The sequence below is a fragment of the Equus asinus genome, chromosome 9, assembly GCF_041296235.1.
Source record: "Equus asinus isolate D_3611 breed Donkey chromosome 9, EquAss-T2T_v2, whole genome shotgun sequence".
NCBI lineage: Eukaryota > Metazoa > Chordata > Mammalia > Perissodactyla > Equidae > Equus > Equus asinus.
In genome coordinates, this window is record NC_091798.1 from 92,276,584 (window position 1) to 92,304,009 (window position 27,426).

General features: G+C 35.6%; 1 protein-coding gene across 2 annotated transcripts in view; it reads left to right on the plus strand.

The window, feature by feature from the left end:
* Nucleotides 1–27,426, plus strand: part of CERT1 (ceramide transporter 1) — a 115,570-nt gene that overhangs the window by 41,983 nt on the left and 46,161 nt on the right. For both annotated transcript variants that reach the window (XM_044777991.2, XM_044777994.2), the window contains exons 3-6: nt 4,483–4,599; nt 20,477–20,584; nt 21,356–21,494; nt 25,674–25,757. In XM_044777991.2, the coding sequence (XP_044633926.1) occupies nt 4,483–4,599; nt 20,477–20,584; nt 21,356–21,494; nt 25,674–25,757 (448 nt within the window). The remainder of the gene's footprint in view (nt 1–4,482; nt 4,600–20,476; nt 20,585–21,355; nt 21,495–25,673; nt 25,758–27,426) is intronic.

A 27,426-nucleotide genomic window follows, 5' to 3' on the forward strand; every position in this document is an offset into this window, starting at 1 on the left:
GAGAAATCCCTTCTAAAGCATCCTGTTATACTGTTCTAATCCAGACTTTTGAGTCATCTTCATAATTCTGCTGCTGGCATTTTTCTTACTGTCATCCTGGGAAGTCCTTTTCGTGTTTGCTTTCCTGGATCTCGGTTGCCTCTTACTTGTCTTGGTTACTCCCTCGTTTTGGTGAAGCATATCTTCCAGTTCTGAAAGGTAAATTTTTCTTTATCTTCATGGTTTAGAACTTTCATACTGATTAAGTGCCTGGGTGTGAAACCCTTAAATATCATTACTGTATACCTTTTCTCTTGGATTACTTAATTTTCCCTTAGAAGAATCTTCTTTACAGGCAGAAGACAGTAGAAGGAGCAAGTTTGGGTGCTAGCCTTCTGGAAGTCAAGTAGGGGAAAGAAACATTTCATATGAACACTTTCCCTTACCTGCTTTTTTTTCCTCTTCCTCCCCACCAACTGCTGTGTAGGAATGTCCCTACTTCTTCAATCTGTCTGATATCATCTCTCTGAAGGGTAGGGGGCGAGACCTCTGACGTTATTGCACGGTGGTAGATGACTGCTTGGGACAGCCAAGTGGGGTTCCAGGGGTCGAGTTTTACTTTTTAATGACTCTTGATCAGTTCTGTTTTCAGCTGCACTCACGCCTTTACTTTCAGGACTATCTGATGCCTTCAAATCCTTTGCTTCTCCAACACTGAATACAAATTGGCTTGATTCTTTTGTCTTCTTTTCCCTTGTAAGATGTTTAATTTTTAGCTTTCTCAGGCCTGCCAAGTCAGTTATCACATTCCAGCTTTAAATTTTGTTGACAGCTTTTTTATTCTTTTTCTTTGTGGATTTATGCCTCTTTTGTTCCTATAAGGTTATTTTGATAGATAGTAGATGCTATGGACTGAATGTTTGTGTCCTCTCGAAATTCATCTGTTGAAGCATTAATTTTCATTGTGATGGCATTTGGAGATGGAGCTTTTGGGAGGTAATTGAGTTTAGATGGGATCATGAGAGTGGAGCCTGCATGCTGAAATCGGTGCCCTTATGAGAGGATGAAGAGACTAGAGAGCTCTCTCTCCTGCATATGAGGACACAATAAGAAGGCAGCCATCTGCAAACCAGGAAGAGGGCCCTCACCAAGCACCACACTGTACTGACACCCTGATCTTGGACCTCCATCCTCCAGAACTGTGAGAAATTTCTGTTGTTTAAGCTACCCAGTCTGTGGTATTTTTGTTCTGGCAGACCTAAGACAGACCAAGACAGTGTATATAAACGCGATTTCACCTTTTGCTATATTTTTGGTGCTTAACAATCAATGTTGACATGTTAAAGTATGAGGCCCATCTCATTTTCCTTTATATTTTCCTTTCTGTAGTTGGATTTCTTCTATAGCATGCTTTCTCAGTGGGGGTGATACTTGGTTCTTCAGAGAGTGAAATAATCTTAGATATTACAGTAGTTTGTGGCCCTCCAAGAAAGATCTGCTGAACAAAATCTTACTCCTTAGTATTTCATTTCTCTCACTAAGGAGAAATCATTTTATTTTTTCTCCCAGGGGGGTGTGATACTACAAAACGCTTGAGAAACGTTGTTCTGTAGCATTCCTTTATTCTTATTTAACTTCACAGAATAAGCCTTCATATTGATCTTTCTGTGTCCATTTTTCCTGAGCATAGTATATCTTTCTGATCTGTAACTCGAGTATTTTATTTAAAGAAAAGGTAGTATCTTTGAATATTTTTTCTGTCACATTTGTTACATTCTCATCTTTCTAAATACCATTTACTTGACCTCCTTTGTTACTTCTTATTATATTTCTTTTACTTTATATTTTTCTCAACTTGGTTCACCATGCCCGTTAGCCTTATTTGCTTTTTATTGCTGCATCTGATGTGGTTTCAACTCTATTTCTTTTTTCTTCACTCTATTAGCTTACTTTTCATCACCTGTTGCCTTATCTGTTCTTTAAATTTTTTAGAATTTCTTTTCTTAAAGTTATGTCATGTTGTCTCTTACATCTACCACCTCTTGAAGTTTTTCGTCTAATTTTGGCATTTATCCCATGTTTGTTTCTTTCCAATAATTGTCTGTCAGGGCTAGGACTAGGGTGAGACCAATGAGGAACTAACCTCAGTCATAAAATTTAAGAGAGCATCAAAAAACTCAATAATCAAGGTAAATGGTACTTTAATGCAACATTTAAAAAATTATTGTGTGATGAACAAAATATTCACAATGAACAAAATATCAAAATTCTAAATAAAGGCAGAATCAGTTGTGTTTGAATGAAGCAATCTATCAGAAGTTTGGGGAGGGCTTATGTGTCTCTATGTGTTGTGCATGTGTTTGAGACATGACGTAGGCTTTATTGTCTAGGCTTCAGTTTATTCTCTTAAACAAGTCCTCTTAACAAATCCGTCATTTCCTTTGCCCTGTGACTTATCTTCCCTTATGTTTCGCTTTTTTGGGATTGCAGGGTTCTGTGTGGTTCACAGGGTCTCGATCACCTGACCGTTGGTGTGTCCTTCTGTTATGCCGCCTCCCCTCAGGTTGTTGATGGTTGCAATGGCTGCCTTGTGTCCATTTTCTGTTAGCTCTATCTCTGGGAGCAGGTATTGGGATATTGCATCTCATAAAAATGTTTGACATTCAAATCAGGTTTTCGGATCGTTTTCTTCCATTCCTACTATGTATAACTCTTTATCTGTTAAAAGCTTAAAGTTCTCCACATTTCTAAACTTTGAAACACAGGAAAAAAGAGATCATAATTAATATACTTGGCAGATTCATTGATTTGGCAAATTTTACTTACATTGATTTCAGATTTTATTAAGTCACTCACACCCAGAGGAAGCTTAGTGGCAGGTTCCTGTTTTAGGAATATTTTAGATATGGCATTAGACTCATTGGAAGATTGTGAAGAAATGCTGAAGATGTCAAGCTGGAAAAGTGTTTGCTGGAGAAACTAGTAAATTTTGAACTATGTGTAATGTTTCCTTTTATTTTCTAAAGTTTTAGTGAGGATACTGAACACAATACAATGTGTAAAGCGTTTTCAGGAGTAGTAGCTAGAAAGAGAATGAGAATAGTTATGAAGTAAAAGTTAACCTCTGCGCTGCTTAGGACAGTAGACTGATCAATTGAATTATTTATTTGGTTCTTCAGGTAGTGTGGATTCTCCCGTCCCTCCAAGGAGCTGTTCTCAATAACTGGACTCCTTAAGATTTCTGAATATTGGGCATTCAGTTAAATTTATGGTCATTATTGTGTTTGTGGTTGTTAAGTGTTGCCTTTTATGTTTTTGTGTTTATAATTCCTGAAACAGGGTATGCATTGTCTTACTCTTTCCTCTTGCTGCTTTCATCACACACTGCCTCCCACCATAGTCCTAACTGTGATGCCCAGCACATAGTGATTCGGAAAATGTCTAATTTGTATCCTTTAACCAGTCAGAACCATGATTTGTTATCTTAATCTTAAAAAAAAAATGGTTTCATAGGCAAAAGAATATTGTAGAGTTATCGTATATTGTTTTGCCAAATAAACTGATAAGGAGATAAAAGATTGACGCTGTTAAAGAGGGGAGAGGATAAACAATAAACCCTGCAAGTACAATATGTAGATTCTGTTCAGCAAGTAAGTTTATTGTTACGTTGACCAGAGAGGATTCTCTCCTGTTAGCTGAAAACTGTTCACAGAAGAGGAAATTGATTGACTCTCTGTGCTCTGTCCAGTGGAACAGGTTGTATGAATATGTGATGTGATCCTGTCACATTTGAATTCATTTATTGGGTAAAACACAAGGATATAAAATATTCTTATGAAGAATGTACAGCGCTGAACCAAACAGTTGACATTTTCACTGAATGTTTACATTTTGATGCAGGCAGTTTCTTCTAGCTCAGGTCTGATGTAATGTTTATTTTATTTTTGCTTTTCATTGGAAGCTCTCCTGGCTGTTACTATCAAAGGCTTATAAAAGCCTAGAACTTAATTTAAGATACTTGGGAGGAAATGTTAACATTATTTTGTGACAGAATATAAAAGTATCTTGTTTATCAAATTTAATGCAATGAAACTGTTCATGATAAGAATTTACTTTTGAAAAATGGAGGCAGAAAAAATGTAGTAAATGTCTTTCCTAAAACTTATTTTGGCCCTTTTTTTATTGTGCTTTTGGTGCTGTTCCCACTAGTTAAACTAACTCAAAGCATTTGATGAAAAATATAAGCTCTTTTTTTGAAATATATTTGTAGTTTATGTGTCAACTCATTTGTAGGAATAGTGAATGAAACTAAGTTTTTGGTAACTATGCCTTTATTGTTCTCTTTATCTGAGACATCTTCAAAAAAGGTATTTGAGTAGAAAAATAAAAGAATAACGAGTCTCTCACCAGCAGAATAGGTATGTTCAGATTTTTTCTGTAGGGTATAACGTTTCTAAGAATATAATTAGCTTTGCTTTTCATTTTCTACTTTTTTCTCTACAGCCTCATGATTTTGATGAATGTCGATTTGATATTAGTGTAAATGATAGCATTTGGTATCTTCGTGCTGAGGATCCAGCTCACAGACAACTGTGGATAGATGCCATCGAACAGCACAAGGTACGGTCTCCAATGTTTACCTGTCCGTGGAGGACTAGGCAAGAGACTGCTGGTAACTGCTTTAAAAAAATTTGAGCTGTAACATTGTGTTACTGCAAAGTTGAACATTATTCGGGTGGTAAAGCTTAAAGCAATACATTAAATTTTTGAAATAATTTTATTTCTAACGAGTTGCATGAAGGGAATTTGCTATGATAAATATTTTTACTTGTTAATTAAAACAAAATATACCCTTTTTTATAAAACAAATCTTGATTTTCATATTTAAGATTTGCTTCATAATAAGTGCCTTTTATGTGATCTTGATAAAAGGACTTTTGAAATAACGTTGAGTTGTAAACCCTAATATTTAAAACCTTCAGTATTAATTTTTGTAATCATCTGTAACCATTTTGGTAAATTCTTAGTGTAAACATTTGTAAATCATTTAATTTTGCAAATATAAAGCTGTCTAATAAGAAACCTTTCTTAAATAAAGGTATAAGCTACATTCCTGTAATTTAAAGGTAATCATTGACTTCTGCTGTGAGTCAGTGTTGTTGACTAAAGAAATATATATTAATAAATCTGCATCATTAGCTAATACAGTATATCATGTGAAACAAGGAATAGGAAAAGTTATAAATTCGCCATGCCATTCCTGAGTGTGACTTCAGGGAGCTCTGTGATCACATACTTGTTTGTTTGGGTTTTACAGAGCTGTAGTTGAAACACCTGTTTTGGTTATTTAACAGACACAAAACATGTACACACACATAGACACACACACACACACACACACAAGAAAAACCACTCTGGCCTAGGATACCACAGGCACAGCCACCTTTGTTTTTCTTTTTTTTTTTTTAAGATTGGCCCTGAGCTAACATCTGTTGCCAATATTCTTCTTTTTTTTTCTTCTTCTTCTCCCCAAAACCACCAGTACATAGCTGTATATTCTAGTTGTAGGTCCTTCTAATTCTGCTATGTGGGACGCCACCTCAGCATGGCTTGATGAGCAGTGCTAGGTCCATGCCCAGGATCTGAACCAGCGAAACCCTGGGCTGCCGAAGTGGAGCATGCGGACTTAACCACTCGGCCATGAGGCTGGCCCCAGGCACAGCCTTCTTGATTTTGACCATGCATTAACTTTTACTTCTTGATTACTGATTATGAATTTTTCCCAACCTAAAGAAAATTAGCTGTGATGCCCATCTTTTTCTCCTGTTGTAGCTTTAGTATTATATTTGTTTAAAGCATTTTGTGACTCTTAGTTATCTTGGTATTATTACTTCAGAAAAGAGTCAAAAAATGGAAAATGGGAAGCAGTTTTCTATTACAGTCATGCCCCACATAAGGACATTTCAGTCAGTGACAGCCCGCACAACCAACGGTGGTCCTGTAAGATTAGTACCATATAGTCTCGGTGTGTAGTAGGCTATGTCACCTAGGTTTGTGTAAGTACGCTCCATGATGTTTACACAACAATGAAATTGCCTAACATTTCTCAGAATGTATCCTCGTCCTTAAGTGGTGCATGACTATTTAAAAGAGAGATGGGCTAGAATTCTAGAATCTCTATGCTTTGGAGCCAGGCTGACCTGGATTCAGACACTGCAGCCTCTGCCGTGTATGACATACGCGACCTGGGCACGATAGTTCACCTCTTCTTAGTGTGTGTGAGGAATACATGAGATGAAACATGGAGGGTACTTATCAGAGTGGCTAATGTATTTTCCTGGGTATAAAATGGTGGAAAAAGAAGAGGCTTTGGAGTCACAGCTAAATTCACTGAATTGTACCATGTTGTTTCTGGATGAAGAATTCTATATTCAGTGAGAGTTGCTAAATGTGCCTGTGAGAAGAGTGGCCTAGTTTGTGTATTTAATCAGGTTCAGACTTCTTACTAATGATTAAAGATGTTATTAAGTAGAACTAATTTCAATGTTTTTAGCTGAGATGACTTTTAAAGGCTTAATCAGTTGATTTAGATTACAGGGCTAGTTTTTTCTGTTTTAAGTAAGCATATTTTATTTTGCTTGTTTTTCTTAGTAAAGCCGAACCAGGATTCTTTGCAGGTTCTCGTTTTGTATTTTCTCCTTATGTGAAGGATGCATGAAGCAAATATTTCTTCCATATCATTGATTTTTTTGCATCTTTGAACAATGGATAGATAGAATCTTTGGGTCTCTCTCAGAACAGTGTGACTTAAGCTGAGATAACACATTTTTGGTGAATTTAAGTTCTCAGAAAAAAGATTCAACAGCAGGGATAGACATTGTACAAACTTTTCCTTTCTGATTTCTAAAGATAGTTTATTCATAGACAAGGAAGGAAAGATCATTATTAATTGTTATTAATACTTAATTATTTAATTTTAATGTAAAATATGTATGTGCCCACTAAGCAACATATGAATGAAAATTTTAATTGAATGTTAATTCTAAAAATAAATCGAGTTACTAAACTAATATATAGGAGGGAGAAAATTCAAATGCTGTCACCAAACATAATCAGCAGTTTTCTTTTTCTATTTTTTCCCGTAGACCAGGGACAGAGAGATAGTGAGGAGATGTTTCCTGCTTCATTCTTCAGTATCACTGAAGAATATTGAATGCGGAACCTAAATTTTGTAATTTTACTATTTAAGCATGCATTGTTTTTATGATACTCAAAATTAATATCAAATTGTTAAGGCATGATGATGATGATGATGGGAGCTACTATTCACTGAGGATCACCAAGTACCTATTGTTGTATTATGTGCTTCATGTGCTTTATTTTCTCCCTACTATCCTCAGAGGTGAGGGGAGTGTTGTTTTACAGAAGAGGAAACTGAGGTTTAGATTAAACTTAAGTAACTTGCCTGAGACTATACTCTCTTTTAGTTCATGGATTCTTAGGATTCAATTTTAGGTTGATATGCTTTCTATCAGTTACCAGTGGTAGACTCTGAATGTTTGAAAATAATTCCCATAAGGTCTCCTGTAGGTTAGAGTGTATCATCTGAGTTTTACTACCATATATACACAAGACAAATATTGACTCTGTTTCTGCCGATGGATTGTCGAAAAGAGCATGGTTGTATTGTGTTGGTTAGTGTTTGAACACTGGATTCTGGGGTCTGAGAAATAGGGGATTGAATCCTGGCACTACTACTTAATAGCTTTGCAACCTTGGTAAGTTACTTAAAGGAGAGAAGATGACAGTATGAAGTGTGTGTGCCCCCCTCCCCAAAACCAAGCAAACAAAATAACCCAGTCATGATAAATCAAGATTGTTGTATTTCAAAGTTGACCTGGGTTCCCATCATTCCAAGTCATTTAATTCAATCCACAGTTACTTCCTCATTGCACCGCCTGTCCTTATGATGACTGGACAGGACACTTGAAACAGTGGACCTGTCATTTTCTTTTCCGATGTCATCAGATGAGCCTTCATTGCCTTTTCTTGCTATTGGGACTTTGTTAGGGCTTCCCTGACACGTTTGAGTAATTTTCAATATCTGGAAGAAGTTGGAGGTTTCTGGTCTTTCCTTCCCAGGAGTCCCTTATACTCTGTATAATAACCTCTGTGTATCAATCCATTTCACGCACACACTCACCAGGAGTTCTGTCTTACAGGACCTCTTCAGCAATAATAATCATGTAGTGGTAATGTAGCTGATAGCTAATATTTTTGAGGATTAATTTGTGTCAGATATGGTGATAAACACTTTATACATTTTCTCTCATTCACAATCTTAGGACGTTAACATTATTATTAATTATGATAATAACGTTATTATCCTATTTTTACAGATTAGGAAATTGAGACAGAGACTAAGTAACTTGTCCAAGGTCAAACTGCTAATTAGTGAAGGAGCCAGCATTGAGACCCAGGTCTGTCTGACCTGAGAACCAGAGCTTTTGGCCAGCAAACACTTCTGCCATTCCATAAGTATATATTTATGTGAAATATATTTTCTTGACCTAAATCATGGGCTTCTTGAATCACAATAGTCTCATATTTTTTATATGTTCTTCGTATCTCTAGTGTTTATTTTAGACCATAAACTCCTTAAAGGCTCATATTTATAACTTCTTTATAGGAATCAGCAAAACATTGCGCACGTTAATTTTCCAGTTGAAATAATTTATAGTACTGTAAAATAGATTTTATGGGGGAAGTTCATGGTCTTTGAAGTTCATTTTTTTCCTTTAGTCTTCGTAATTGGTGTGAGAGTGATTACTGAGAGAAATACTGTAGGGTTCTGTATTCTCTGTCTAGCTCTCTTGTTTTGTCCTCTTTGGTATTCATTCCAGAGTAAGTTATCACTACAAAAAAGTTTAAAAAAGATGATTCCATGAGTTAAATTTTCTCAATATATTAGAAATTGCATAATTCAATGTGACATTACCAGCAGCCCCTGTGGAAGAAAGATATGCCTGAGATCGTTCTTAAATTTGACGATTCTATTTCAATTTAAAATACAGAAAGGGGCGTATGTATACCAGACCAGTAATTTTATTTTGAAATAGCAGGCTGACTTTATTGTGTGGAGTCCATTCATATTCTGCACTTCTCAGGATCTGAGACAACACTAAACAAAGGATTTTTAAAGATGGGATTTTTACTCTCTTGGCATCTCCCATGTTGTCTGGAGGTGAAATGAGATGGTGCTCGTGAAAATTATTTGAAAATGAAAAACTGTGTATGAATGTAAAGTTAAGATGGTTGTTTTTTATTTGGATTAAACTAATATTTTTCTAGTGAAGACGTGTCTATGTATTATCAGAAGGCCTCTGTGAGTATTTTCTGCATAGTTTATCAAGGAAATGTGATTAACAATCTGTTGATGCTATTATTTAAAAGAATCATAGAATTATTCCTGAAATCTTCTACAGTTCCAACACATGTGATTTTGACTAGACACAGTTTCTTCTTACCATGAAAGAAATATACTTCTGTCCCACCCCTACATCACCCCACCCTCAAAAAAACTAGCAGGAAGGCTGTCCTGGCACTAGCAGATTTAAGAATCATGTTGAAAAAGTTTAGTTTTTTGGCTCTTAGAGAGTTTGCGGTAATCATGACATTCCTTTATTTCCATAAGGAAGCAACCTTCATTGATCTCAAAATTTTGATGGTCATGGGCCACATAGACTTTCCCCACATTTTGGAAATTATCCAAGACATGAGGAGTCATAGGAAAAAGACACAATTAGGGAGGAAGAATCCAAATGGTAATTTTTACAGATGTTGATTTTCTCTAGTGGGAATCTATAGGCAGTTGTTTATAATTTAATACTTATGGATTCGTTCTTATTCATTTGCTTTGTGAAGGCCCACTAATTCGTATGTGAAGCTCCGTTTCATCCTTTCAGAAGAAAAGTTTATTTTGAGCATTTAGACGTCTCTGTCTGAGGAAATTAAGTGAAAAACAATTTTTGAAAGGAATTTATACATTTTACTTGAAATGGGGTGTGAAAAAAATTCCTTACCAGAAGATTGTTATGGTTGAGCCACCTAAGTGATGCCCAAGACTCATTTTAAAGATCTTTTAAAAATTGTGTTGCTATTGGTCATAATGAAATTTCCCCATGCTATCTCAGGGTCAGCTTGGTTTTCATGCTTTTTCTCTAAGCAACTTCTGCTGCTTTGACAGTTTAGTTTCTTTTATCTTAAATTTGACATAAACTTATTAGAAAACTATTTTTTAATAGGTAGGTGGCAGAATATACCTGTTTCTTCTTAGCAGTTTTTAAATATCAAGGTCATGTAACGTCATATTATCTCTGCCATTTTTAATCAACTATAATGTTGGAAAATTTTCTTAACAGATACTAGAGGTTCTTTCTCTGCTTGTCTACTTCATAAATGATTATCATATAAACTTAGCTTTGCATTTTGGATCTGATTTAATTGCAAAGGCTTAAGAGTACAAATATAACTTTTTTAAACTATTATTTTTAGTGTATACTTTAAGTAAGTAATTTCATGGGATCAGTGGATTAGAACCAATTCTCCATTTACCTGTTTGCATTGTACCACTGTGACAGAGGTAAGGAAATGGAACCAAATTTTATCTCTCCTTTACATTCAAGAGTTTTAATTTTTGAGGGAAGCGCAAATCTAATAGCTGCCAGAGTAGTCAGGGGTCTGCCATTTTCTCAGATAAGTTGTAGAAAAGCCGCATACACAACAGTAATGTATTAACCAGCAAAGAAACTTCATGATGTTTCTGGGTGTTTCTCTCATTAAGATTAGGAATTTGGTTTGTTCCTAACAGTGGGAGTTAATTGTTAAATTGCTTGCAGTAATCCATACATGGTTAGTAAATTTTTTTTAACACCTAAATGTAGATAGTGTCACACTACCAGCACTTTGGAGGTTGGTGAAATCAAAGAGGGAAACAAGGTACCACCCTGCTTTAATATTCTTGGTTTGTTCTGGAATAAAATAATTCAGCTGTCAAGGGCTTTTAAAATAACTTTGTTAGTTTTTATTGCCTACAATTGTGAAGGCTGAATTCACTTGAGCCAACATCTGCACTTTGTACTTCCGTATGTTGCCTAAATACTCGATAAAGTATATCATCTTGAAAAGAGGGAATAAATGGCAGTAATTTAGACAGTTTTCAGCCAGATTCTTTTATCTGGGGAAGGTGTTTATCTCTTACCAAGATGGTAACAGAGGGTATCAGAGGATTTTCCATGAACAGTGAAGAAAGAAGATATTTAGGTAGCTGCTATTAACTATGGAGCCGGTTGAGGAGATATAACTTGACAATATTTTACGTCAAAAAGGCAGAGTCCTACAAATCTAAGAAGAGTTTACCTAGCTCAATTAAAAAAAAAAAGCCAAAAGACTTAAACTGGCACTTCATAAAAGAAAATATCGAATGGGTAATACACACATGAAAAGGTTCTCTATGCTATTAGTCATCAGGGAAATTCAAATTTAAACCACAATAGAGCGAACACAATATACCTGTTAGAGTGGCTTAAAAAAAAAGGACTTAATACCAAGAGTTGACAAGGACAACACTGGGAGCAACAGGTGTAAATTGGTGCAAACACTTTGGAAAACAGTTTTGCAATAATACTAAAACTGAACATAGTTGTTTGTTCAGATCAGATGACTATTAAAAATTTGCAAAGGTCCTGCAGGTATTGAAATCTCAGGTCCATTCTTGTACATTTTTAGTTGTGGGTCCTTCTAGTTGTGGCATGTGGGATGCCACCTCAGCGTGGCTTGATGTGTGGTGCCGTGTCCTCGCCCAGGATCTGAATGGGGGGAACCCTGGGCCGCTGAAGCAGAGCACATGAACCCAACCACTTGGCCACGGGGCCGGCCCCCTTAGGTCCATTCATTTTAGTTAAACTCTTTAGGTTACAGAGAGTACAGGCCAACCCATGTTAACTTTGAGAAATGGGAGTAGTGCCAGGAACCAAGAAAATTTAGAATGTGCTACCTGCAAAGAAAGAACTGTAAACTGAATTCTGAGTGCTCTTACTGTTGATAAAACTGAGCTACTCTCCTGTTACCTGCCCCGCCTACATTTCATGTAGCTTAGTTTCATTCCATTATTTCTTCTCTCTCTTTCATAGCTCATGTTTATTCATAAGCTTTGCTCTCCCATTCCACTCTTAACCTCTTTTTCCTTGATTCGTCATGACCTTTTCCCTCTCTTTGACTTCTTTTCAGCTTCAACTGTGAACTGCACTAATCTCTTGGCATTTCCCAAAGTAAATATCTTGAGAAAATCTGATTGCTTTTTCATTCTAGGTTACTGCGAGTTGGCCACCCTCAGTCCATTTATAATTAATTGTTTATTTACTTGTGCTCGAAGGATAGTGTGAGATAAATAGTTATACAAACATAATGTTCTGAAAATGTGTTCTGTAATTTTTTACCAAACTTGCAAGTTTTTATACTGCTTACGGTACATTTGCTACTAAAACAATTTAGGTGAATATTACTAGATTTTCAGCTTGTTTCTCTCTTTCATTGGTTTGTAATTTGCTTGCAAAATGTTTCTTTAGATAAGAAAGATAAAGAAAAAAGACAATCTCGAGTTAAATAACTAGTCCGTATTACTGTTCCTATAGAAAATATTGAAGTGAGGTTATATGCTACAAAAGCCATCTTTTATATTTCAGTGTTGTGTTTGAATTTTTATTTAATCAGGAGGGAAGATTTCTAACAGTCACCGGGAGAGATAGGATTCTGCTTTTTCTGTATTTGATGTGGAAAAGTAATGGTGGGTGGCTTGTCTTACACATATTGACAGCAGTGGAAACTACTTTCTAATTTTACTTGCTGAGTATATTGGACATTAGCTGGGAGAAAATGTTTCTTTAAAAAAATCAAAGAACACAAAACTGCTTTTTTTTATCAAATAAATCATACATGGCTAACAGCCTAAAAATGATTTTGTTTATGTTATCTTTATTGCCTGGTAAATATTCTGGGCGTGTTTGGTGTTGAGAGATGAAAGACAGCATTAGGTTAGGAATAGTAAGAATAGGGAGCAAGGTAGATGAGTGTCCTTACAGGTTAAAATGCTATCCTTGCTGAAAACAGTTCTGTCATTTTTCACTCACATAGTAAGTCACTGTGCTTGACATACAAGGTCTGCAGGTGATAGCATTGCTTACGTCACCGCTCATTTTCTAGCCCCTTGTTCTCTAGAGGGATAGAGGATTGAGTAGCCCCTGTTATCATTTAGTCCTCCTTGAAGCCTTTCAGTGCAGGTCTTATCCCCATTTTGTGTCAAAATGAAATTGAATGGTTATGAGAACATTGATCAGTGAGTGGTAACATGATTATTCCAGGAACAACAATCTCAATTTTTTTGTAATATCTCTTTCTAGTTAATTTTAGCTTTTCTCATGGATTCATAGTTGAATTCCCAAAAAATGAATCATCTAGTCATCCCCCTTAAAAAAAACTTCCCCATACAATTAGATCTAAAATTCTTGTCAAGTCTTTTAAAACCATTCCTGCAAATAGTTTTATTGGTTAGGTTTTATTGGCACCCCCCACCCTGGTTTTTAAAAGTAGTATTTGCTCATTATAAGGGAAAAAAAAACAAAACTGCCTTCGCTCTTATAACTGAGACAATTACTCTTCATTTTAGTGTATTTCCTTCTTATTCTCTGTACATTTTCTCTCTAAAACATTATGAAGACAACAAAGTTTACATCTTTTTTTCCCTATCTAACCTCATTTACTCTTTACAACACAGCTTTGTTAATGTTTTATTACACTGTAATTTTGGTACTCATTTGCTTATTATTAGACCTTTAGATTGGTTCAGTATTTCTTTTTGCGTTTGTATTTACTGCTTTCCCACATAAAGGATTTTTCTGCAGTTTAGTTGTGTCTTTATGGTAGATTCTCAAAAATAGAATTACTAGGTTTAAAGATATGAGCACTTTTGATATATGTTGCCAAATTGATTTCCAAAAAGATTGTACTAATGTACACTTCTTTTTATTTTCCTTAAATATTGGCACCTGAGCTAACATCTGTTGCTAATCTTTTTTTTTTTCCCTTCTTCTTCTTCTCCCCAAAGCCCCCCAGTATATAATTGTATGTTCTAGTTGTGGGTCCTTCTGGTTGTGCTGTGTGGGACGCCACTTCAGCATGGCCTGATGAGCAGTGCCATGTCTACTCCCAGGATCTGAATCAGGGGAATCCTGGGCCACCCAAGCTGAGCTCGTGCACTTAACCACTTGGCCACAGGCCGTACATATCGTCTACAGAATGTGCAGATTTTCATTTCCCTGCAGCTTTACCAGCATAATTATTTTTTTACCCTTTCTAAGAGTGATAGATTAAAAATGTGTTCTTTGACTTTATTTTTTTTTAGTTTTGTAGAAGTGATGTATGATTGCTGTAAACAATTCAAACAATATTGACAATACTGAAAATACAAAAAAAAAAAGAAAATGGAAATTCAGGCCACATAGAAATGACTACTGTTCATTCTTAAGCAAAAGATTCCTTCCAGATTTTTCTTTGCATGTACAGCCTTACAGTTTTACATAAATAATATCATACTGTTTTGTAGCTTTTCCTCCACTCAGCAATAAGTTATGAGTATCGTTTGATATAGATCTCGATTTCTCTCCTCCCCTCAAGAAAGGAATGCATATCCTCTGTAGAAAATTTAAGTTTGAGGCCAAAGCCCCAGAGTCATAAAGAATATTCATTTGCTGACCATTGTTTTACGTGCATATATTTCTTTTACGATCTTTGCAGAAAAGAATTAATTAATGGTTTAGGTCCCCTGGCCAAATATCTTTAACATTTCAACAATCCTGTGAATACTGCTTAAACATATTAAACCTGTTTTTTCTCTTACTGGGACATTTAAAGGAGCTTCAAAAAATAGCATTAATTATTTTGCTGCTGTAATCTCTTTGTAAATAGGTAAAAAGAATGGAATTGTGACCTTTTTATTCTGTGTTTATGAAATGTTCTTCTGGAAGAAAATATGCTCTGGCTTTTTTTTCTAGGTAAAATCATAAAATAAGAAAATTAGAGAACAGTGTTGGTATTTTGTTACATCTGCTAGCTGCTTCTTTTTTTTTTTTTTTAATTTTCTCCTGTATAAATGTTTCTGGAGTAGAGATATAAAGGAATATCCTGCCTTTGTGGGAGGTTGAGAGGGAATGGTAGCTAACATTTATTAAGCGCTTATGATTGTCAACACAAATAATCCATAACCAACCTATAAATGAAAATTTAGGTGAGTTTATCTGAGCCAAAATGTGAGGACCATGGCCCCGGGCCTTGCTTCCCGAAGGAAGGAAGGGCACCAAAGAAGTGGGGGGTACAGAATGGTTATATACCCTGAAAGAGAATGTTTCATGTATGATTGAAATGTCTCTTTTACAGCAGTCATGAGACTGCTCTGTCGGCACAGCAGTTGATGAATGCAGCAGGTAGTAGGTCTGCTGTCTTGGTGGACACAACAGGGTGGCAGGTCTGTTGTCTCGAGCTGGGTGGTCACAGGTGAGCACAGCAGTCAGTTCCTAACCTAAGGAAAGGTGCTTATCCTTAAGGAAATGCCATTGTGTGGAGGGGAGTTGCACCTTTATCTTAAGGACATTTGTTCTTCCCATAGGAAGTGTTTAAAGCAGATATACAATGCATGCTCAATGGCCATGTCAGGCCCTTTTGGAAGAACAAAGTCAGGCCCAATTAGGTTTACGCCAGATGGCTTCCTCATATACTCCACTATATCCTATTCCTTGCCATTTCTGTTTGTCGTGATGTAATATAAATATTACAAGGTATTATTAAAGATTTCTTCACTATAAAACACACTTCTTGTATCCTTGCCTGCTTCTTCAAGTTTCACTATTTTAAATCAGATACTGTCTCCTTACAACAAATAGATACTAGAACAGAAGACTCCATTACAGCAGTACTGATGCCACACACTTTAAGTAATGGATGGTAAATGAGTATGAAAGCTGTTAATGGTTTAGTGTAATTGTATTTCTGCCTCTAACAGGGCGTTGTAAGCAATGTATGCACTTGATCCTAGGAGAAATAGGATTTAAAACGGTGAGTGAAGAATCAAAAGACGTCTATTTTTAAAGGACTGTTCTGGCTACACCAGAAAGGATTTCAAGAGGAACAAGAGTAAAAGCAGTTAGAAAGCTGGAGGATTTTTCCAAATGAGACACTTAGTGACCAGAACTAGAGAATAACAGTGGGAAAATAGAGAAAGAGACAGATTTGAGAGAGGTAGAAGCAGAGACTCAATGCTGAGGCAGCATAGCATGATGATTAACATGGGCACTTGAGTCTGGAGTGAAATCCTGGCCCCTTACTTACCAGTGCTTTGACTCTGAAGACATTACAGAAAATCACCAATGAAATGGGTGTTATAAGAGTCCCCATTTCACATAGGCTGTTGAAAGGATTGAGTGAGATAATGCACTTAAAGTGCTAGCATCATGCCTGGCACATGGTGTCCCAAGTATCAGCTTTTACCTGTTGTTGTTGTTGTTGTTGTAATTTATCCAAGGTGGCTATCTGGAATTAATTTATAAAATATTCCACTTAAAATTATTCAACTCTTTCATCTAGCCCTCCTCTCAAAGCAAAACAAAAAAGATCTCCCTTATCCCTTAGTATTTGTTTTCTAAAGCTCGAGTGGAAAAATTGTTTAACAGATTTCCTTTATACAGCCTCATTTGATTTATCTAGTTATTTCTCACCTCCATTTTAATGTCACTAAGAAAAAAGACAGTTTGACCTCTACACTGTCTTGAAGGAAGAAGGATTTAACAAAAAAAAGAAAAGACTGAATTTCAGAGTGTCAAAGTTAGTTTATTTAGAATCATCTTTTGTATCACAGATTGGGTTCTTAAATAGCTTTTGGTGCAAAGGAAGGACTTGGTAGCTAGCTGATGTCTACTTTACTTTTCTCCTGTATGTATGAGGGTATATTGTAGAATCTGAAGCCCTAAATTCTAGGTACAAGAAAGAGGAAGCTCTGAAATCAAGGAGAGAGTGGGGGCAGCTGTTATTACCCCTCTACCTGTACAGGACTAGATCATATTGGGACATTTTTTTAGTACTTTGGATTGTGATAGGCAGTGTCTCAATGTCTTTTGCCCCTCCAGTATTCATTTAACACTTAACTAGGGTGTGTGATAAGGCCCTGGTTAACCCTTCCAGCCTCATCTCAATATAACACTTTGCCTGTTTAGATATTTTTGTAAAGGAAAGCTCATCTCATCCTCCAGTGGAAGAAAATGCAAAATGAATAACCAGGTCCCATAAATGACCTTCAAATGAGATATTATATTTAATATTGGTTTTTAAATTATGATTCAAGAATGACTAGGATTTGAAAAAAATCTCTCTAGGACTAATCTGAGTAAATGTTCTGTTTTCCAGTGTGGTTTGAGAACAGTATCTGAAGGGTAAGCAAATATTTTACTCAAAGAAATTAATTGTAGTGCTGCCAGGTTCTAGGCAGTTAGAATATGATAAAATCCTGTTTAATACCGTTTTCTTAAATCTATTTTTAAATTTCTTTGATTCACGAGGTGCTGCGATTCCTAGAAATTATTGTGGGTTGAACCTCTCTTCATCTGATACATTGTAAACATTACTTTTCTGAGTAAATTACGTTATATCCCTCCAACTGGTTCAACAAGGGACACTTAGATTTGGCTTCCATTGGATACGTACATTTTTAGCCTAAGTTTTGGTATAGAGAATAGTAGTTCTAGACTAGCCATATTTTAAAGATGAGAAAATTAATCCCAGGAAGGTGATGACTGACTTCTCTGGTTGTCTAGTGGTCAAAGTGATGCTAGAGCTGTCTTCTCCCTCTTAGCCTGTGTTCTTTCTGCTTCGGAGGCTACTGCTTCTCTAGGGGGACCCATAAGTATTTGAAAGGCTAAATAAATGAGATTTTAATATTTACAAGCATGAAATTGTCGTGCCAAATTATATCTCAAATACATGTTTATATTGACCTAGAGAAGAATAACATTGTTACCATTACAATTTATTATGATATTTTAAGTCACAACCCTATTGATTAAATTGTCCTCCTGATTATAGTGGCTTGCTTCTTATGTGGTTTGCTTTAAAATAATAATATTAAAGTAGATGTGTGGATGCTCACAACGTAGCAAGCTTATTTGGTTTTATTATGGGTTTCAGAACTTCAGTTTCTGGAAAATGCTCCATTGTTCTCATGTTAACATTTAATCTTACTTGTATTTTATCTCTTCCCATAATTAAAATGGAAAGAGACAGTATACTTTGGGGATGGAGAGGCAATGCCACTAATAACTAGATGAATTTTGACACCATGAAGAAGTTACTTGATTTCTGTCTCGATTTCTTTGCTGTGCTTCTTGCTAGAGAATGTTATGAGAAGAAAAGAATAGGCTGTTCAAAAGATAGGTACTCTTAAAAAAATTAAGCCGACCTTTTTGCATATTTTACACCACTGCTTTTGGAGTGCATGGGCTGATGAACAGACTGTGCAAAATGATAATATATAAGTGTATCTCCCACGTGATTAAACCGAGCTATAAAATTTAGCTGTGACTTTGAGAGTTTTCAAATCAGTTCTTAGGCATTTCTGGTGCTTTATTAAATTCATAACTTTGAACTATATGGTTTAATTTATCATGCTTTTAAACGTTCTCAAGAAGTCAAGATACAGAGGGTGCAGGTACATGTAAAGGAATTAGTCTAAAGGTTACTATTGGACTTTGACCGATAGTAACCTTTGTGTCAGCTTTCCAAGTATACTGCTACTTGGAAAATGGTACTGAACCCCTCTAGCGGCCAAAAGATTGTGCTTTTTTTTTTAATTTTTTTAATAAAAAGGATTATTATAACAAAGTATTACTGTAGTATTTAAAAGAAGTAAACCTTGTTCTATGCAGGACATGTTCAGTAAATGTTTCACTAAACCAAAATGACATTTTACGTTCATGCAAAACACGTTCAGGAATACTGCTTACAAACACACAAATTTGGAAAAGAAGGGGGGTTTTTTTGCCGAGCAATTTGTATGAGGGTTCTTAAAGGAGACATGTTGAAAGGGGAAAATATTCCTGCAGTTACTGTATTTAAATTCCACATTATTAATTTTAGCTAGAATTTGGTGTTTTCAAAATACTATATTGGTGATTAGAGTTTCTAAGTAAGCTCAACTTCTTTTTTCTTGTGTAAGAGCAAGTGGAATTCAGAAAAAGCCAGCCTTTAAAGTATTACCTAAAATCGTATCAATGAGATTTTGAAAGCTTGTTACGATTTTTAAGAACATTTAACAGTATATCAGTTGTGACCATAAAATAATTTCTTCCCATTTTCATCCTTGCTCCCCGTACCCCACTCTGCCATCAAAAAGCAGATCTTATAAATTCAGGATGAGTGTTTTGCCTTCAAAGTAGACATCTTGAGAAGCCAAAATAGATGTATCAATAACATTGCCACTTTTCAAAATAGTTTATAACTTTTCTTTTAGAATTATTTTTAGCCCCTATTAAAGTGTTTTTAAAATATTGACATCTTTGATGAGATTAGATTTTTGAGGGAAATCCAAAACTAAATCTGAGCCGTGTAGTGTGAATAAGAAAGGTAGTCAAGCTTAATTATGTAGTTTGAAGCGACTGTTTTAAAGTAATGAGACTTTAAATTTTTATTTTGGAACTCCGAAAAATGATATGCGATAGCTTCATTTTGTGGCTATATCATAAAATTATTCTAAAGGTTGTGGTAGGCCCGTCAGGAGTACTTTATGTAATGGCAGCATCACTGGCACAATTATAGACATTTCTAGAATGACTAGTTTTTAAACAGCGAGGACCCATTTGTGTTTGTATATGTATATTTGTTAAAGTTAAATTACTTATATTTAAAGTTGTCTCAGTGCAGTTACTGACTGAAATAGTGACAAATGAATCTCCATTATTTAAATTGAATAACAATGGAATTGATATTCATGAGTATACTGTATTTTCTTTTTCCTTGGAATGATTTATATAATTTATAATGGAATGTATTGAAGTGAAACTTTATTAGGTAGAAATATAGCTACATTAATATTACTTGTGCCAGTGGATTGCCTATATTTCTTGAGTGAACTCAGACTGCTAATTACTGTTACAATAACCTTATTAATTATAAGAAAACTTTTTTCTATTAAGTATGTTTTCTAGTTTTATTGAGATATAATTGATGTATAATATTGTATTGGTTTAGGGTATACAGCATAATGATTTGATATGTGTGTATATTATGAAATGATTACCACAGTTAATTTAACATCCTTGGCCTCACAGTCACAAATTTTTTTCTTGTGATGATTAAGTATTTTTTATTTAATTTTTTTCATGTAGTTTACTTTCTGTTTCAGACCGAATCTGGATATGGATCTGAATCCAGCTTGCGTCGACATGGCTCAATGGTGTCCCTAGTGTCTGGAGCAAGTGGTTATTCTGCAACATCCACCTCTTCATTCAAGGTTTGTTGTTATGAATGCTTTAAGTTAAGACAACATAAATTCGAGTTTAGTACTGAATGATAGTTTTTTAAAAGAACATTTGAAGTTGTTATAGAATAGTTTTTTAAGGGGTAAAATCATGACTCATAAAATGAATTTTTATTTTATTTCATTCATTGATGAGATAAGATATAAAAAAAAGTTTGGTTCAAAGGAGAATCTGAAGAATGCTGAAATTATTTTGCTGATAAATGCAAAACTGGTCAGTATCCACAGATTAGTAACCGGTGTTTCTCCACTGGACAAAGTTGATTTGCATCTCATGGACAAGAATCATTTACATTGTTCTCAGTTTTTTGCTACTTAAAGAGTTGTAAATTAATTCAAATGCAATGAAATCAAAGATTTCTCTATGGTCAGAGGACACCCTCTGCTAAGGGTTCTGTAGATGACACTCACCATTCCTTTGAAAGGACACTCAATAATATTTTTGCCCATTTCAAAGTCTTTCACAATTTTTCCTCACAATGTCTAATTTGAAAATATTAAATGTTATATTATCAAATTGTCAGGCTTACTGCTCTCTTATTTCCTCCAGGCTTATCACTATTAAGCCACTAATTAGTGAGTTTCAAGTCTATTCCTGGGAGTATTACATTGAACTTGGCAGTTCTCCCTATCCCATGCCCTTAGTAGTAACATGTAGACCTTAAAAGGTGATGAAATACCATAGGACTAAGTAAATTCTTGTTTTGTTAACTTAGATTACATCCACCTTTTTGTGTTTTGCAGAAAGGCCACAGTTTACGTGAGAAATTGGCTGAAATGGAAACATTTAGAGATATCCTATGTAGACAAGTTGATACTCTGCAGAAGTACTTCGATGCCTGTGCTGATGCTGTCTCCAAGGATGAACTTCAAAGGGATAAAGGTTAATTAGGCTATTACCACTATTTTTTCTTGGAGAATGAATGGATTTAAAGCCTCTTGATCTTAAACAGTAATGTCTCTTAAGTGATAAAGGTAATTATGGTCACTTTTGCTGCAAGCCCCCAGTGTAACAGATTTTCAGTGCCCATATAACTTTTGTACTTTAATAACATCCGAATTAGTCTGATCACCCATACCAGATACCACTGCATTTTTTTAAGTGATTTTTAAACACTATTCCATTAAAAAATATAGTATCTGTCGTCTTGGTAATATAGAGGGTTTCACATGATTATCTCTAGTAAATTTACCCCATCATGAGTCTTAGTGACAAGCATGTTTATGTTAAATCCTCCAGATTTGGAATTGATCTCTTCCTCCCTCTCTCTTCCTTCTCTTCCTCTCTTCACCTCTCTTTCCCTCTCTCTCCTTCCCTCCCTTCTTCTGGCCTTTTTCTCATAGTAGAAATCAGTAATGGAGCAAGTAATTCGTAGTGAGGTTTTTTTTGAGAGAGAGATCATCTTCAGTTAACTTAGTTTTAATGTGAGTTTTGAAGTTACTCTTTCTTTGTTACTGCTAAAGATTTTACTGATGTTGTTAACATCTGTTCTTCAGTTTTTCTCTTAAGGCAGCAATGAACTACTCATGGCAGTATTACTAAACAGCACTGAGTGCATTGCCAGTATAACTAGGTCACTTGACGTGGTTTCATTTCTTGGTTTTGCTGATTGTGTTTGATCTGAGTTGAAATTCTTTTAGTCTTTGTTCTTTGTTCCCTTTTTGGCTTTTTAGTTACAACTCTTTGTTATTCTGGTGGCTACTTCAGGGTTTGTAGGGTAGACATACTGTGGAGATACTGTCGGTTTGGTTCCAACCCACTGCAATAAAGCAAATATCACAATAAAGTGAGTCACATGATTTTTTTAGTTTCCCAGTGCATATAAAAGTTATGTTTATACTCTATTGTAGTCTCTCAAGTGTGCAATAGCATTATGTCTAAAAAATATATACATACCTTAAATAAAAAATATTGCTAAAAAGTACTAACCATCATCTGAGCCTTCAGTGAGTAATCTCTTTTGCTGGTGGATGATCTTGTAAAAAATGCAATATGTGGGGCTGGCCTGGTGGTGTAGTGGTTAAGTTCGTACACTCTGCTTTGGTGACCCAGGGTTTGCTGGTTCGGATCCTGCGTGCAGCCCTACACACCACTCATCAAGCCATGCTGTGGCGGCATCCCACATAGAACAACTAGAAGGACATACAACTAGGATGTACAACTATATACTGGGACTTTGGGGAGAGGGAGAAAAAAGGAAAATTGGCAACAGATGTTAGCTCAGGGCCAATCTTCAAGGAAAAAAAAATGCAATATCTGCGAAGCACAATTAAGTGAAGTGCAATAAAATGAGGTATGCTTGTATGCACATTTAACTTACTACAGTCTACCTTCAAGTAATATACCACTTCACATATAGTGTAAGAGGAACCTTACAATAATGTATTTCCATTTCTCCCCACTACTGAGGCAAGACTCTTTGGCATTGATCCACATCAACAGTATATAGTATTTAAAGGAAAAAGTGATGGTGGGAGGAATAGAAGTTGGGATGCAATGATAACCAGGTTGTGTAGAAGATTTGATTTTAAACTTTACTCATGTTTGAACAAATAGCAGCGGTGGCAGTCTAATGCATTAGTTTGCTAGAGTTGCCCTTAGAAAATACCACAGACTAGGTGGCTTAAACAATAGAAATTTATTTTCTTACAGTTCTGGAGGCTAGAAGTCTGAGATCAAGGTTTTGGCAAGGTTGGTTTCTTCTGAGGGCCATGAGGGAAGGATCTGTTCCTTGGCCTCTCTCCTTGGCTTATAGATGGCCATTTTCACCCTATGACTTCACGTCATCTACCTTCTATAATTGTCTGTGTCCAGATTTCCTCTTCTTAGAAGGATACCAGTCATATTGGATTAGGACCCGCCCTAGTGACCTCATTTTAATTTGATTACCTGTGTAAAGACCCTGTCTCCAAATATAGCCACATTTAGAGGTTCTGGGGGCTAGGACATCAACATATAAATTTTGAGGGGGACACAGTTCAGCCTATAACAACTGATTTTCCTATAAATACTATTTTAAGAAATATTGCTGCTTTTAAGAATACATGCTGGGAAAAGGTGAAATACATACCTGGACCGTAGTTTCCTACTTTAACTGTAGATCAGAGTTGCTGACCTGAGTCTAAGGATCTCTATAGATGCACACATTAAATTATCAGGACTGTCTCTAACTGAAAGAACTTTAAGAATCACTGTTCTTCATTAAGTGTGTCATTGAAATGATAACAGCAAACTCGCATTTTATTTTAGGTGTTCAGTGTGTTCATATACAATGTTTTATCAGAATTGCTAGTACGATAGTCTTAACCTGACCCCCACACTCCCATATACACTTCAGTAAAATTTAATTAACCCTTTAGGTCTAGATACCTGGAGATTACAGAAGTAGAAGACATTTTCTCTGACCTAAACATACTGTTTGATTTTAAAACAAGACATATATGCCACTTTAAAAGTAAAGGTTCATCTAATACTGCTTTTCTGTTCATCCAGTGGTTTCAAACCATGTCAGACATCCCTTACTGGTGCCTCAGGGATGGACAAGGGGTATTTGGGAAGGAAAGAAAGAAGGCCACTCTTTTAGCCAGAGCAGCTCATGTTTTCATCAGTTTTATATATTGAGTATTGGGCTAGAGAAAGAAGGTTGAAAATCCCTGTTTGGTGGTACGAGGCTATTGGATGGTTAGAGACAGTAAATTGAATCTCCAGTAACACAGAATAGATAGTAATGAGATGAGTGAAGCACAGACCTCTCAGCAGTAGTATTTAAAACAAGTTAATCAGAGTAGTATTGAGTCAAGGTCAAGATCTTCTCTGATGATGAGTACTGATTTAAAAACAGAGCAGTGTGCTGTGTCAATGAATTTCTTAGAATTGACAATATTTGCAAATGATTGATGAAAAATGAAGATCCACAGAATCTGGGAACCTGATTAATCTTGGGGTTGAGATGTCTGCAGAGGCTTCAATATGGAGATTAAAGTCTGTAGGAGTGGAAAAGAAAAAAGTCAGTTGGCTATTGATATCAGTTAGCTGGGTAGAAATGAATAGTAAATGTTAGTAGATAATAGCAGCTTATGATTTGAAAGAGTTGTTATAGATGAGTAGCAAAATCTTTAAGCGATGAAAAAAACGAAATAGCATAGTAATTAGAAAACGGCAGTACAGAATACAGGTATTTTCCATGGTGATTCCTACCATTTAGTCAAGGGAGGGAATAAGGAATAGGAGTGGGCTCTGCATCCATTGGAGAGAAAGCTAAAGTAGATGAAATGTTCCTTGTAGAGCCAAATTACTCCTGAGGTAAAGAGATGTAAGCAAGAAGTAAGACATCAGCTTAGAAGGAAGATTCCTTCCGTAGAAAGGGAGTTCCTCAAAAGATAATAAAATAAAGAAGCCTTAAAAAAGCTTGATAGAAAACAGAGAGTAAGATTGGGAGCTAAGGTTTAGAAAGTTAGATTAAAAGTGGAATACATAGTGCATGGGATTAAAGTATGTTAGGCAGTAGAAAAAGGGACAGTAATAGAAGGAAGAGGTCTGCAGAAGAACACAGGGGATTCTCTTTGTTCTGTAATTGTGCAAGTTGAAAGGGATGTCCAGGCACAGACACATTGGGATGAATAGAAGTCTATATCACAACTGCAAGTCATTGTCTTTCCCCTACATATCCAGAAATGGTAAATTTAAGAACTCTCAAGAGGCAAGCTAGAGTATCCTCTGCCTATATTATCTCTTACAGTCTTGCTCAGCTCTTGGAGGCCTCTTGTAGAATTATGAAATTGCCCCAAGTAGGTAGGAAGACTAAGGGACAGAGTAATTCATATCTCAGTACCATCCCTTACATAAATAAAAATAGGTACAATTTTTTTATAATAATGTTTTGTATTTAAAGACATTCCACAGATATTTACTGGGCATACCTTGATAAGCACTGAAAATATAAAGATGAATAAGATCTTGTATTCACAGAATCCATAGTATATTGACTCAGTTGACCATAAGAATAAACTGGTTAATTTCTATTTCCTTTCATCCTAATATCCTTAAATTTATTTTGTTTAGTGGTAGAAGATGATGAAGATGACTTTCCTACAACACGTTCTGATGGCGACTTCTTGCATAATACCAATGGAAATAAGGAAAAGAGTAAGTAGTACATTTTCCCCCTCAGCTGGATAAAATACACTTTCTAAAGTTGTACAATAACTAACTATGTAACAAGAATAATTATCTAATTGAGTAATTTTTAAAAAGCAGTGGAACTGCTGGAAAGTGGAAGTTTCTTCTAGGAAAAGAGAGGTAGGAAAAAAACATGTTCTGATATTAAATAATGATGGCTGCTCATTATCTAACAAAGACTCATTCTAAATTCCAGACATTGGCCCACTTATTTCAGCAGTATTTGGTAGAATCAGTTTCTACCACTGAAAAAGTGTATTTCTTAGAGGGAAAGCATTGCAGTGGAATTTGACTGTATCTTTAGAGTGTATTTCTCTTTAACATTGTTTTTCTCTCTCCATTTGATAAACTGGTGTTGAAAATATATAGTCAGTGTTATTAAAGGAAATTATTGAAATAGCTCTGATCTCACAGCACATTTATTTATAGAGCCCAGGAACAAGGTAGTTTGTTTCATAGAGCAGTTTATTAATTGTTGCTCTATTTAAAATGGCTAACTCAGTAGAAGGAATTCTGAACTGTTCATTAGAAACCTGTGTTTTGCAGCAACATAGATGAACCTGGAGGGCATGCCGCTAAGAGAAATAAGCCAAAGACAAATACCACATGGCATCACTTATGTGTAGAATCTTAAAAAAACAAAACCAGAAGTTTGTAATTGATGGTCAATCAATGCTCTTCTTTTTGACGTATCCTAAGAAAAAGCTGGGGTGGATTCCTAAAATTTTTTTAAGGTTATTATGCAGATGTAAGTCCTGGCCTTCTGCATTGGTAAGAGTTTCTAGAGATAGGGTCTTCCCTCCTCCTTCCTGGTACAGAGAGGGAGATACCTTTACGGATGGAGATTTCCCTTACAAATGTAAATGTCTCTTACAAAGGGTAAATTCTACTTTTCAGAGCTTCTCCCATGTCTACAGTATTTAAAAGTAACCAGCCCAAAATAATCTTCGTGCCAAGAAGACACATTTTGAGGTGGCCAATTCTGATCCCCCACAGTCCCGCCTTTGAAACTATAAGAAGTTTCATAGTCCAGAAGCTGAGTGGTAGATTGTTCCATCTCATTAAACACATTTCCTAGTCCTGATAATAGCTCAGTCCAGTTAAATTCATTTTAGAAGGCAGTGATGCCGGTGGACTCCAGAGTTAGGCCTGTGTTGTGGAAGCAAGCAATCAGATATTTAATAAGAAGTATTTCTATGGAAATAAAAAGAAAAACAAGGTTAATGAATGGAGCAAATTATAAACCAGTTTCTGAACTCAGAGGACAGCCAGTTAAGATTTCTAGATGTCAGTGTTGAAGCATCTTTTTCAGCTTAAAATGTCTCTGATGAAATCATTGAGTGTACAGGTATCCTTTTGAGTGGCTTACACAGCAACAGACATGCTATTGTGGTGATCTCTCTTAAATTTGTATCAAGTTGTCCAGCTTCAGTTTGAAGGTCTTTAGGAACAAGAGTGGTTTCAGTTCTTAATGATTTCCAAAAAAAAATGAAAAAAATTTAAAACATTAGTTCAGAGATTTATAGCCATATATTTCGGGAAACTAGAAGAATTGAGGATCCAGTCCAGTTTACAGGTAGAAAACAGAGACCTCAAAGATGATTAACAGAACTAGGATCTAATATCCACAGTACAT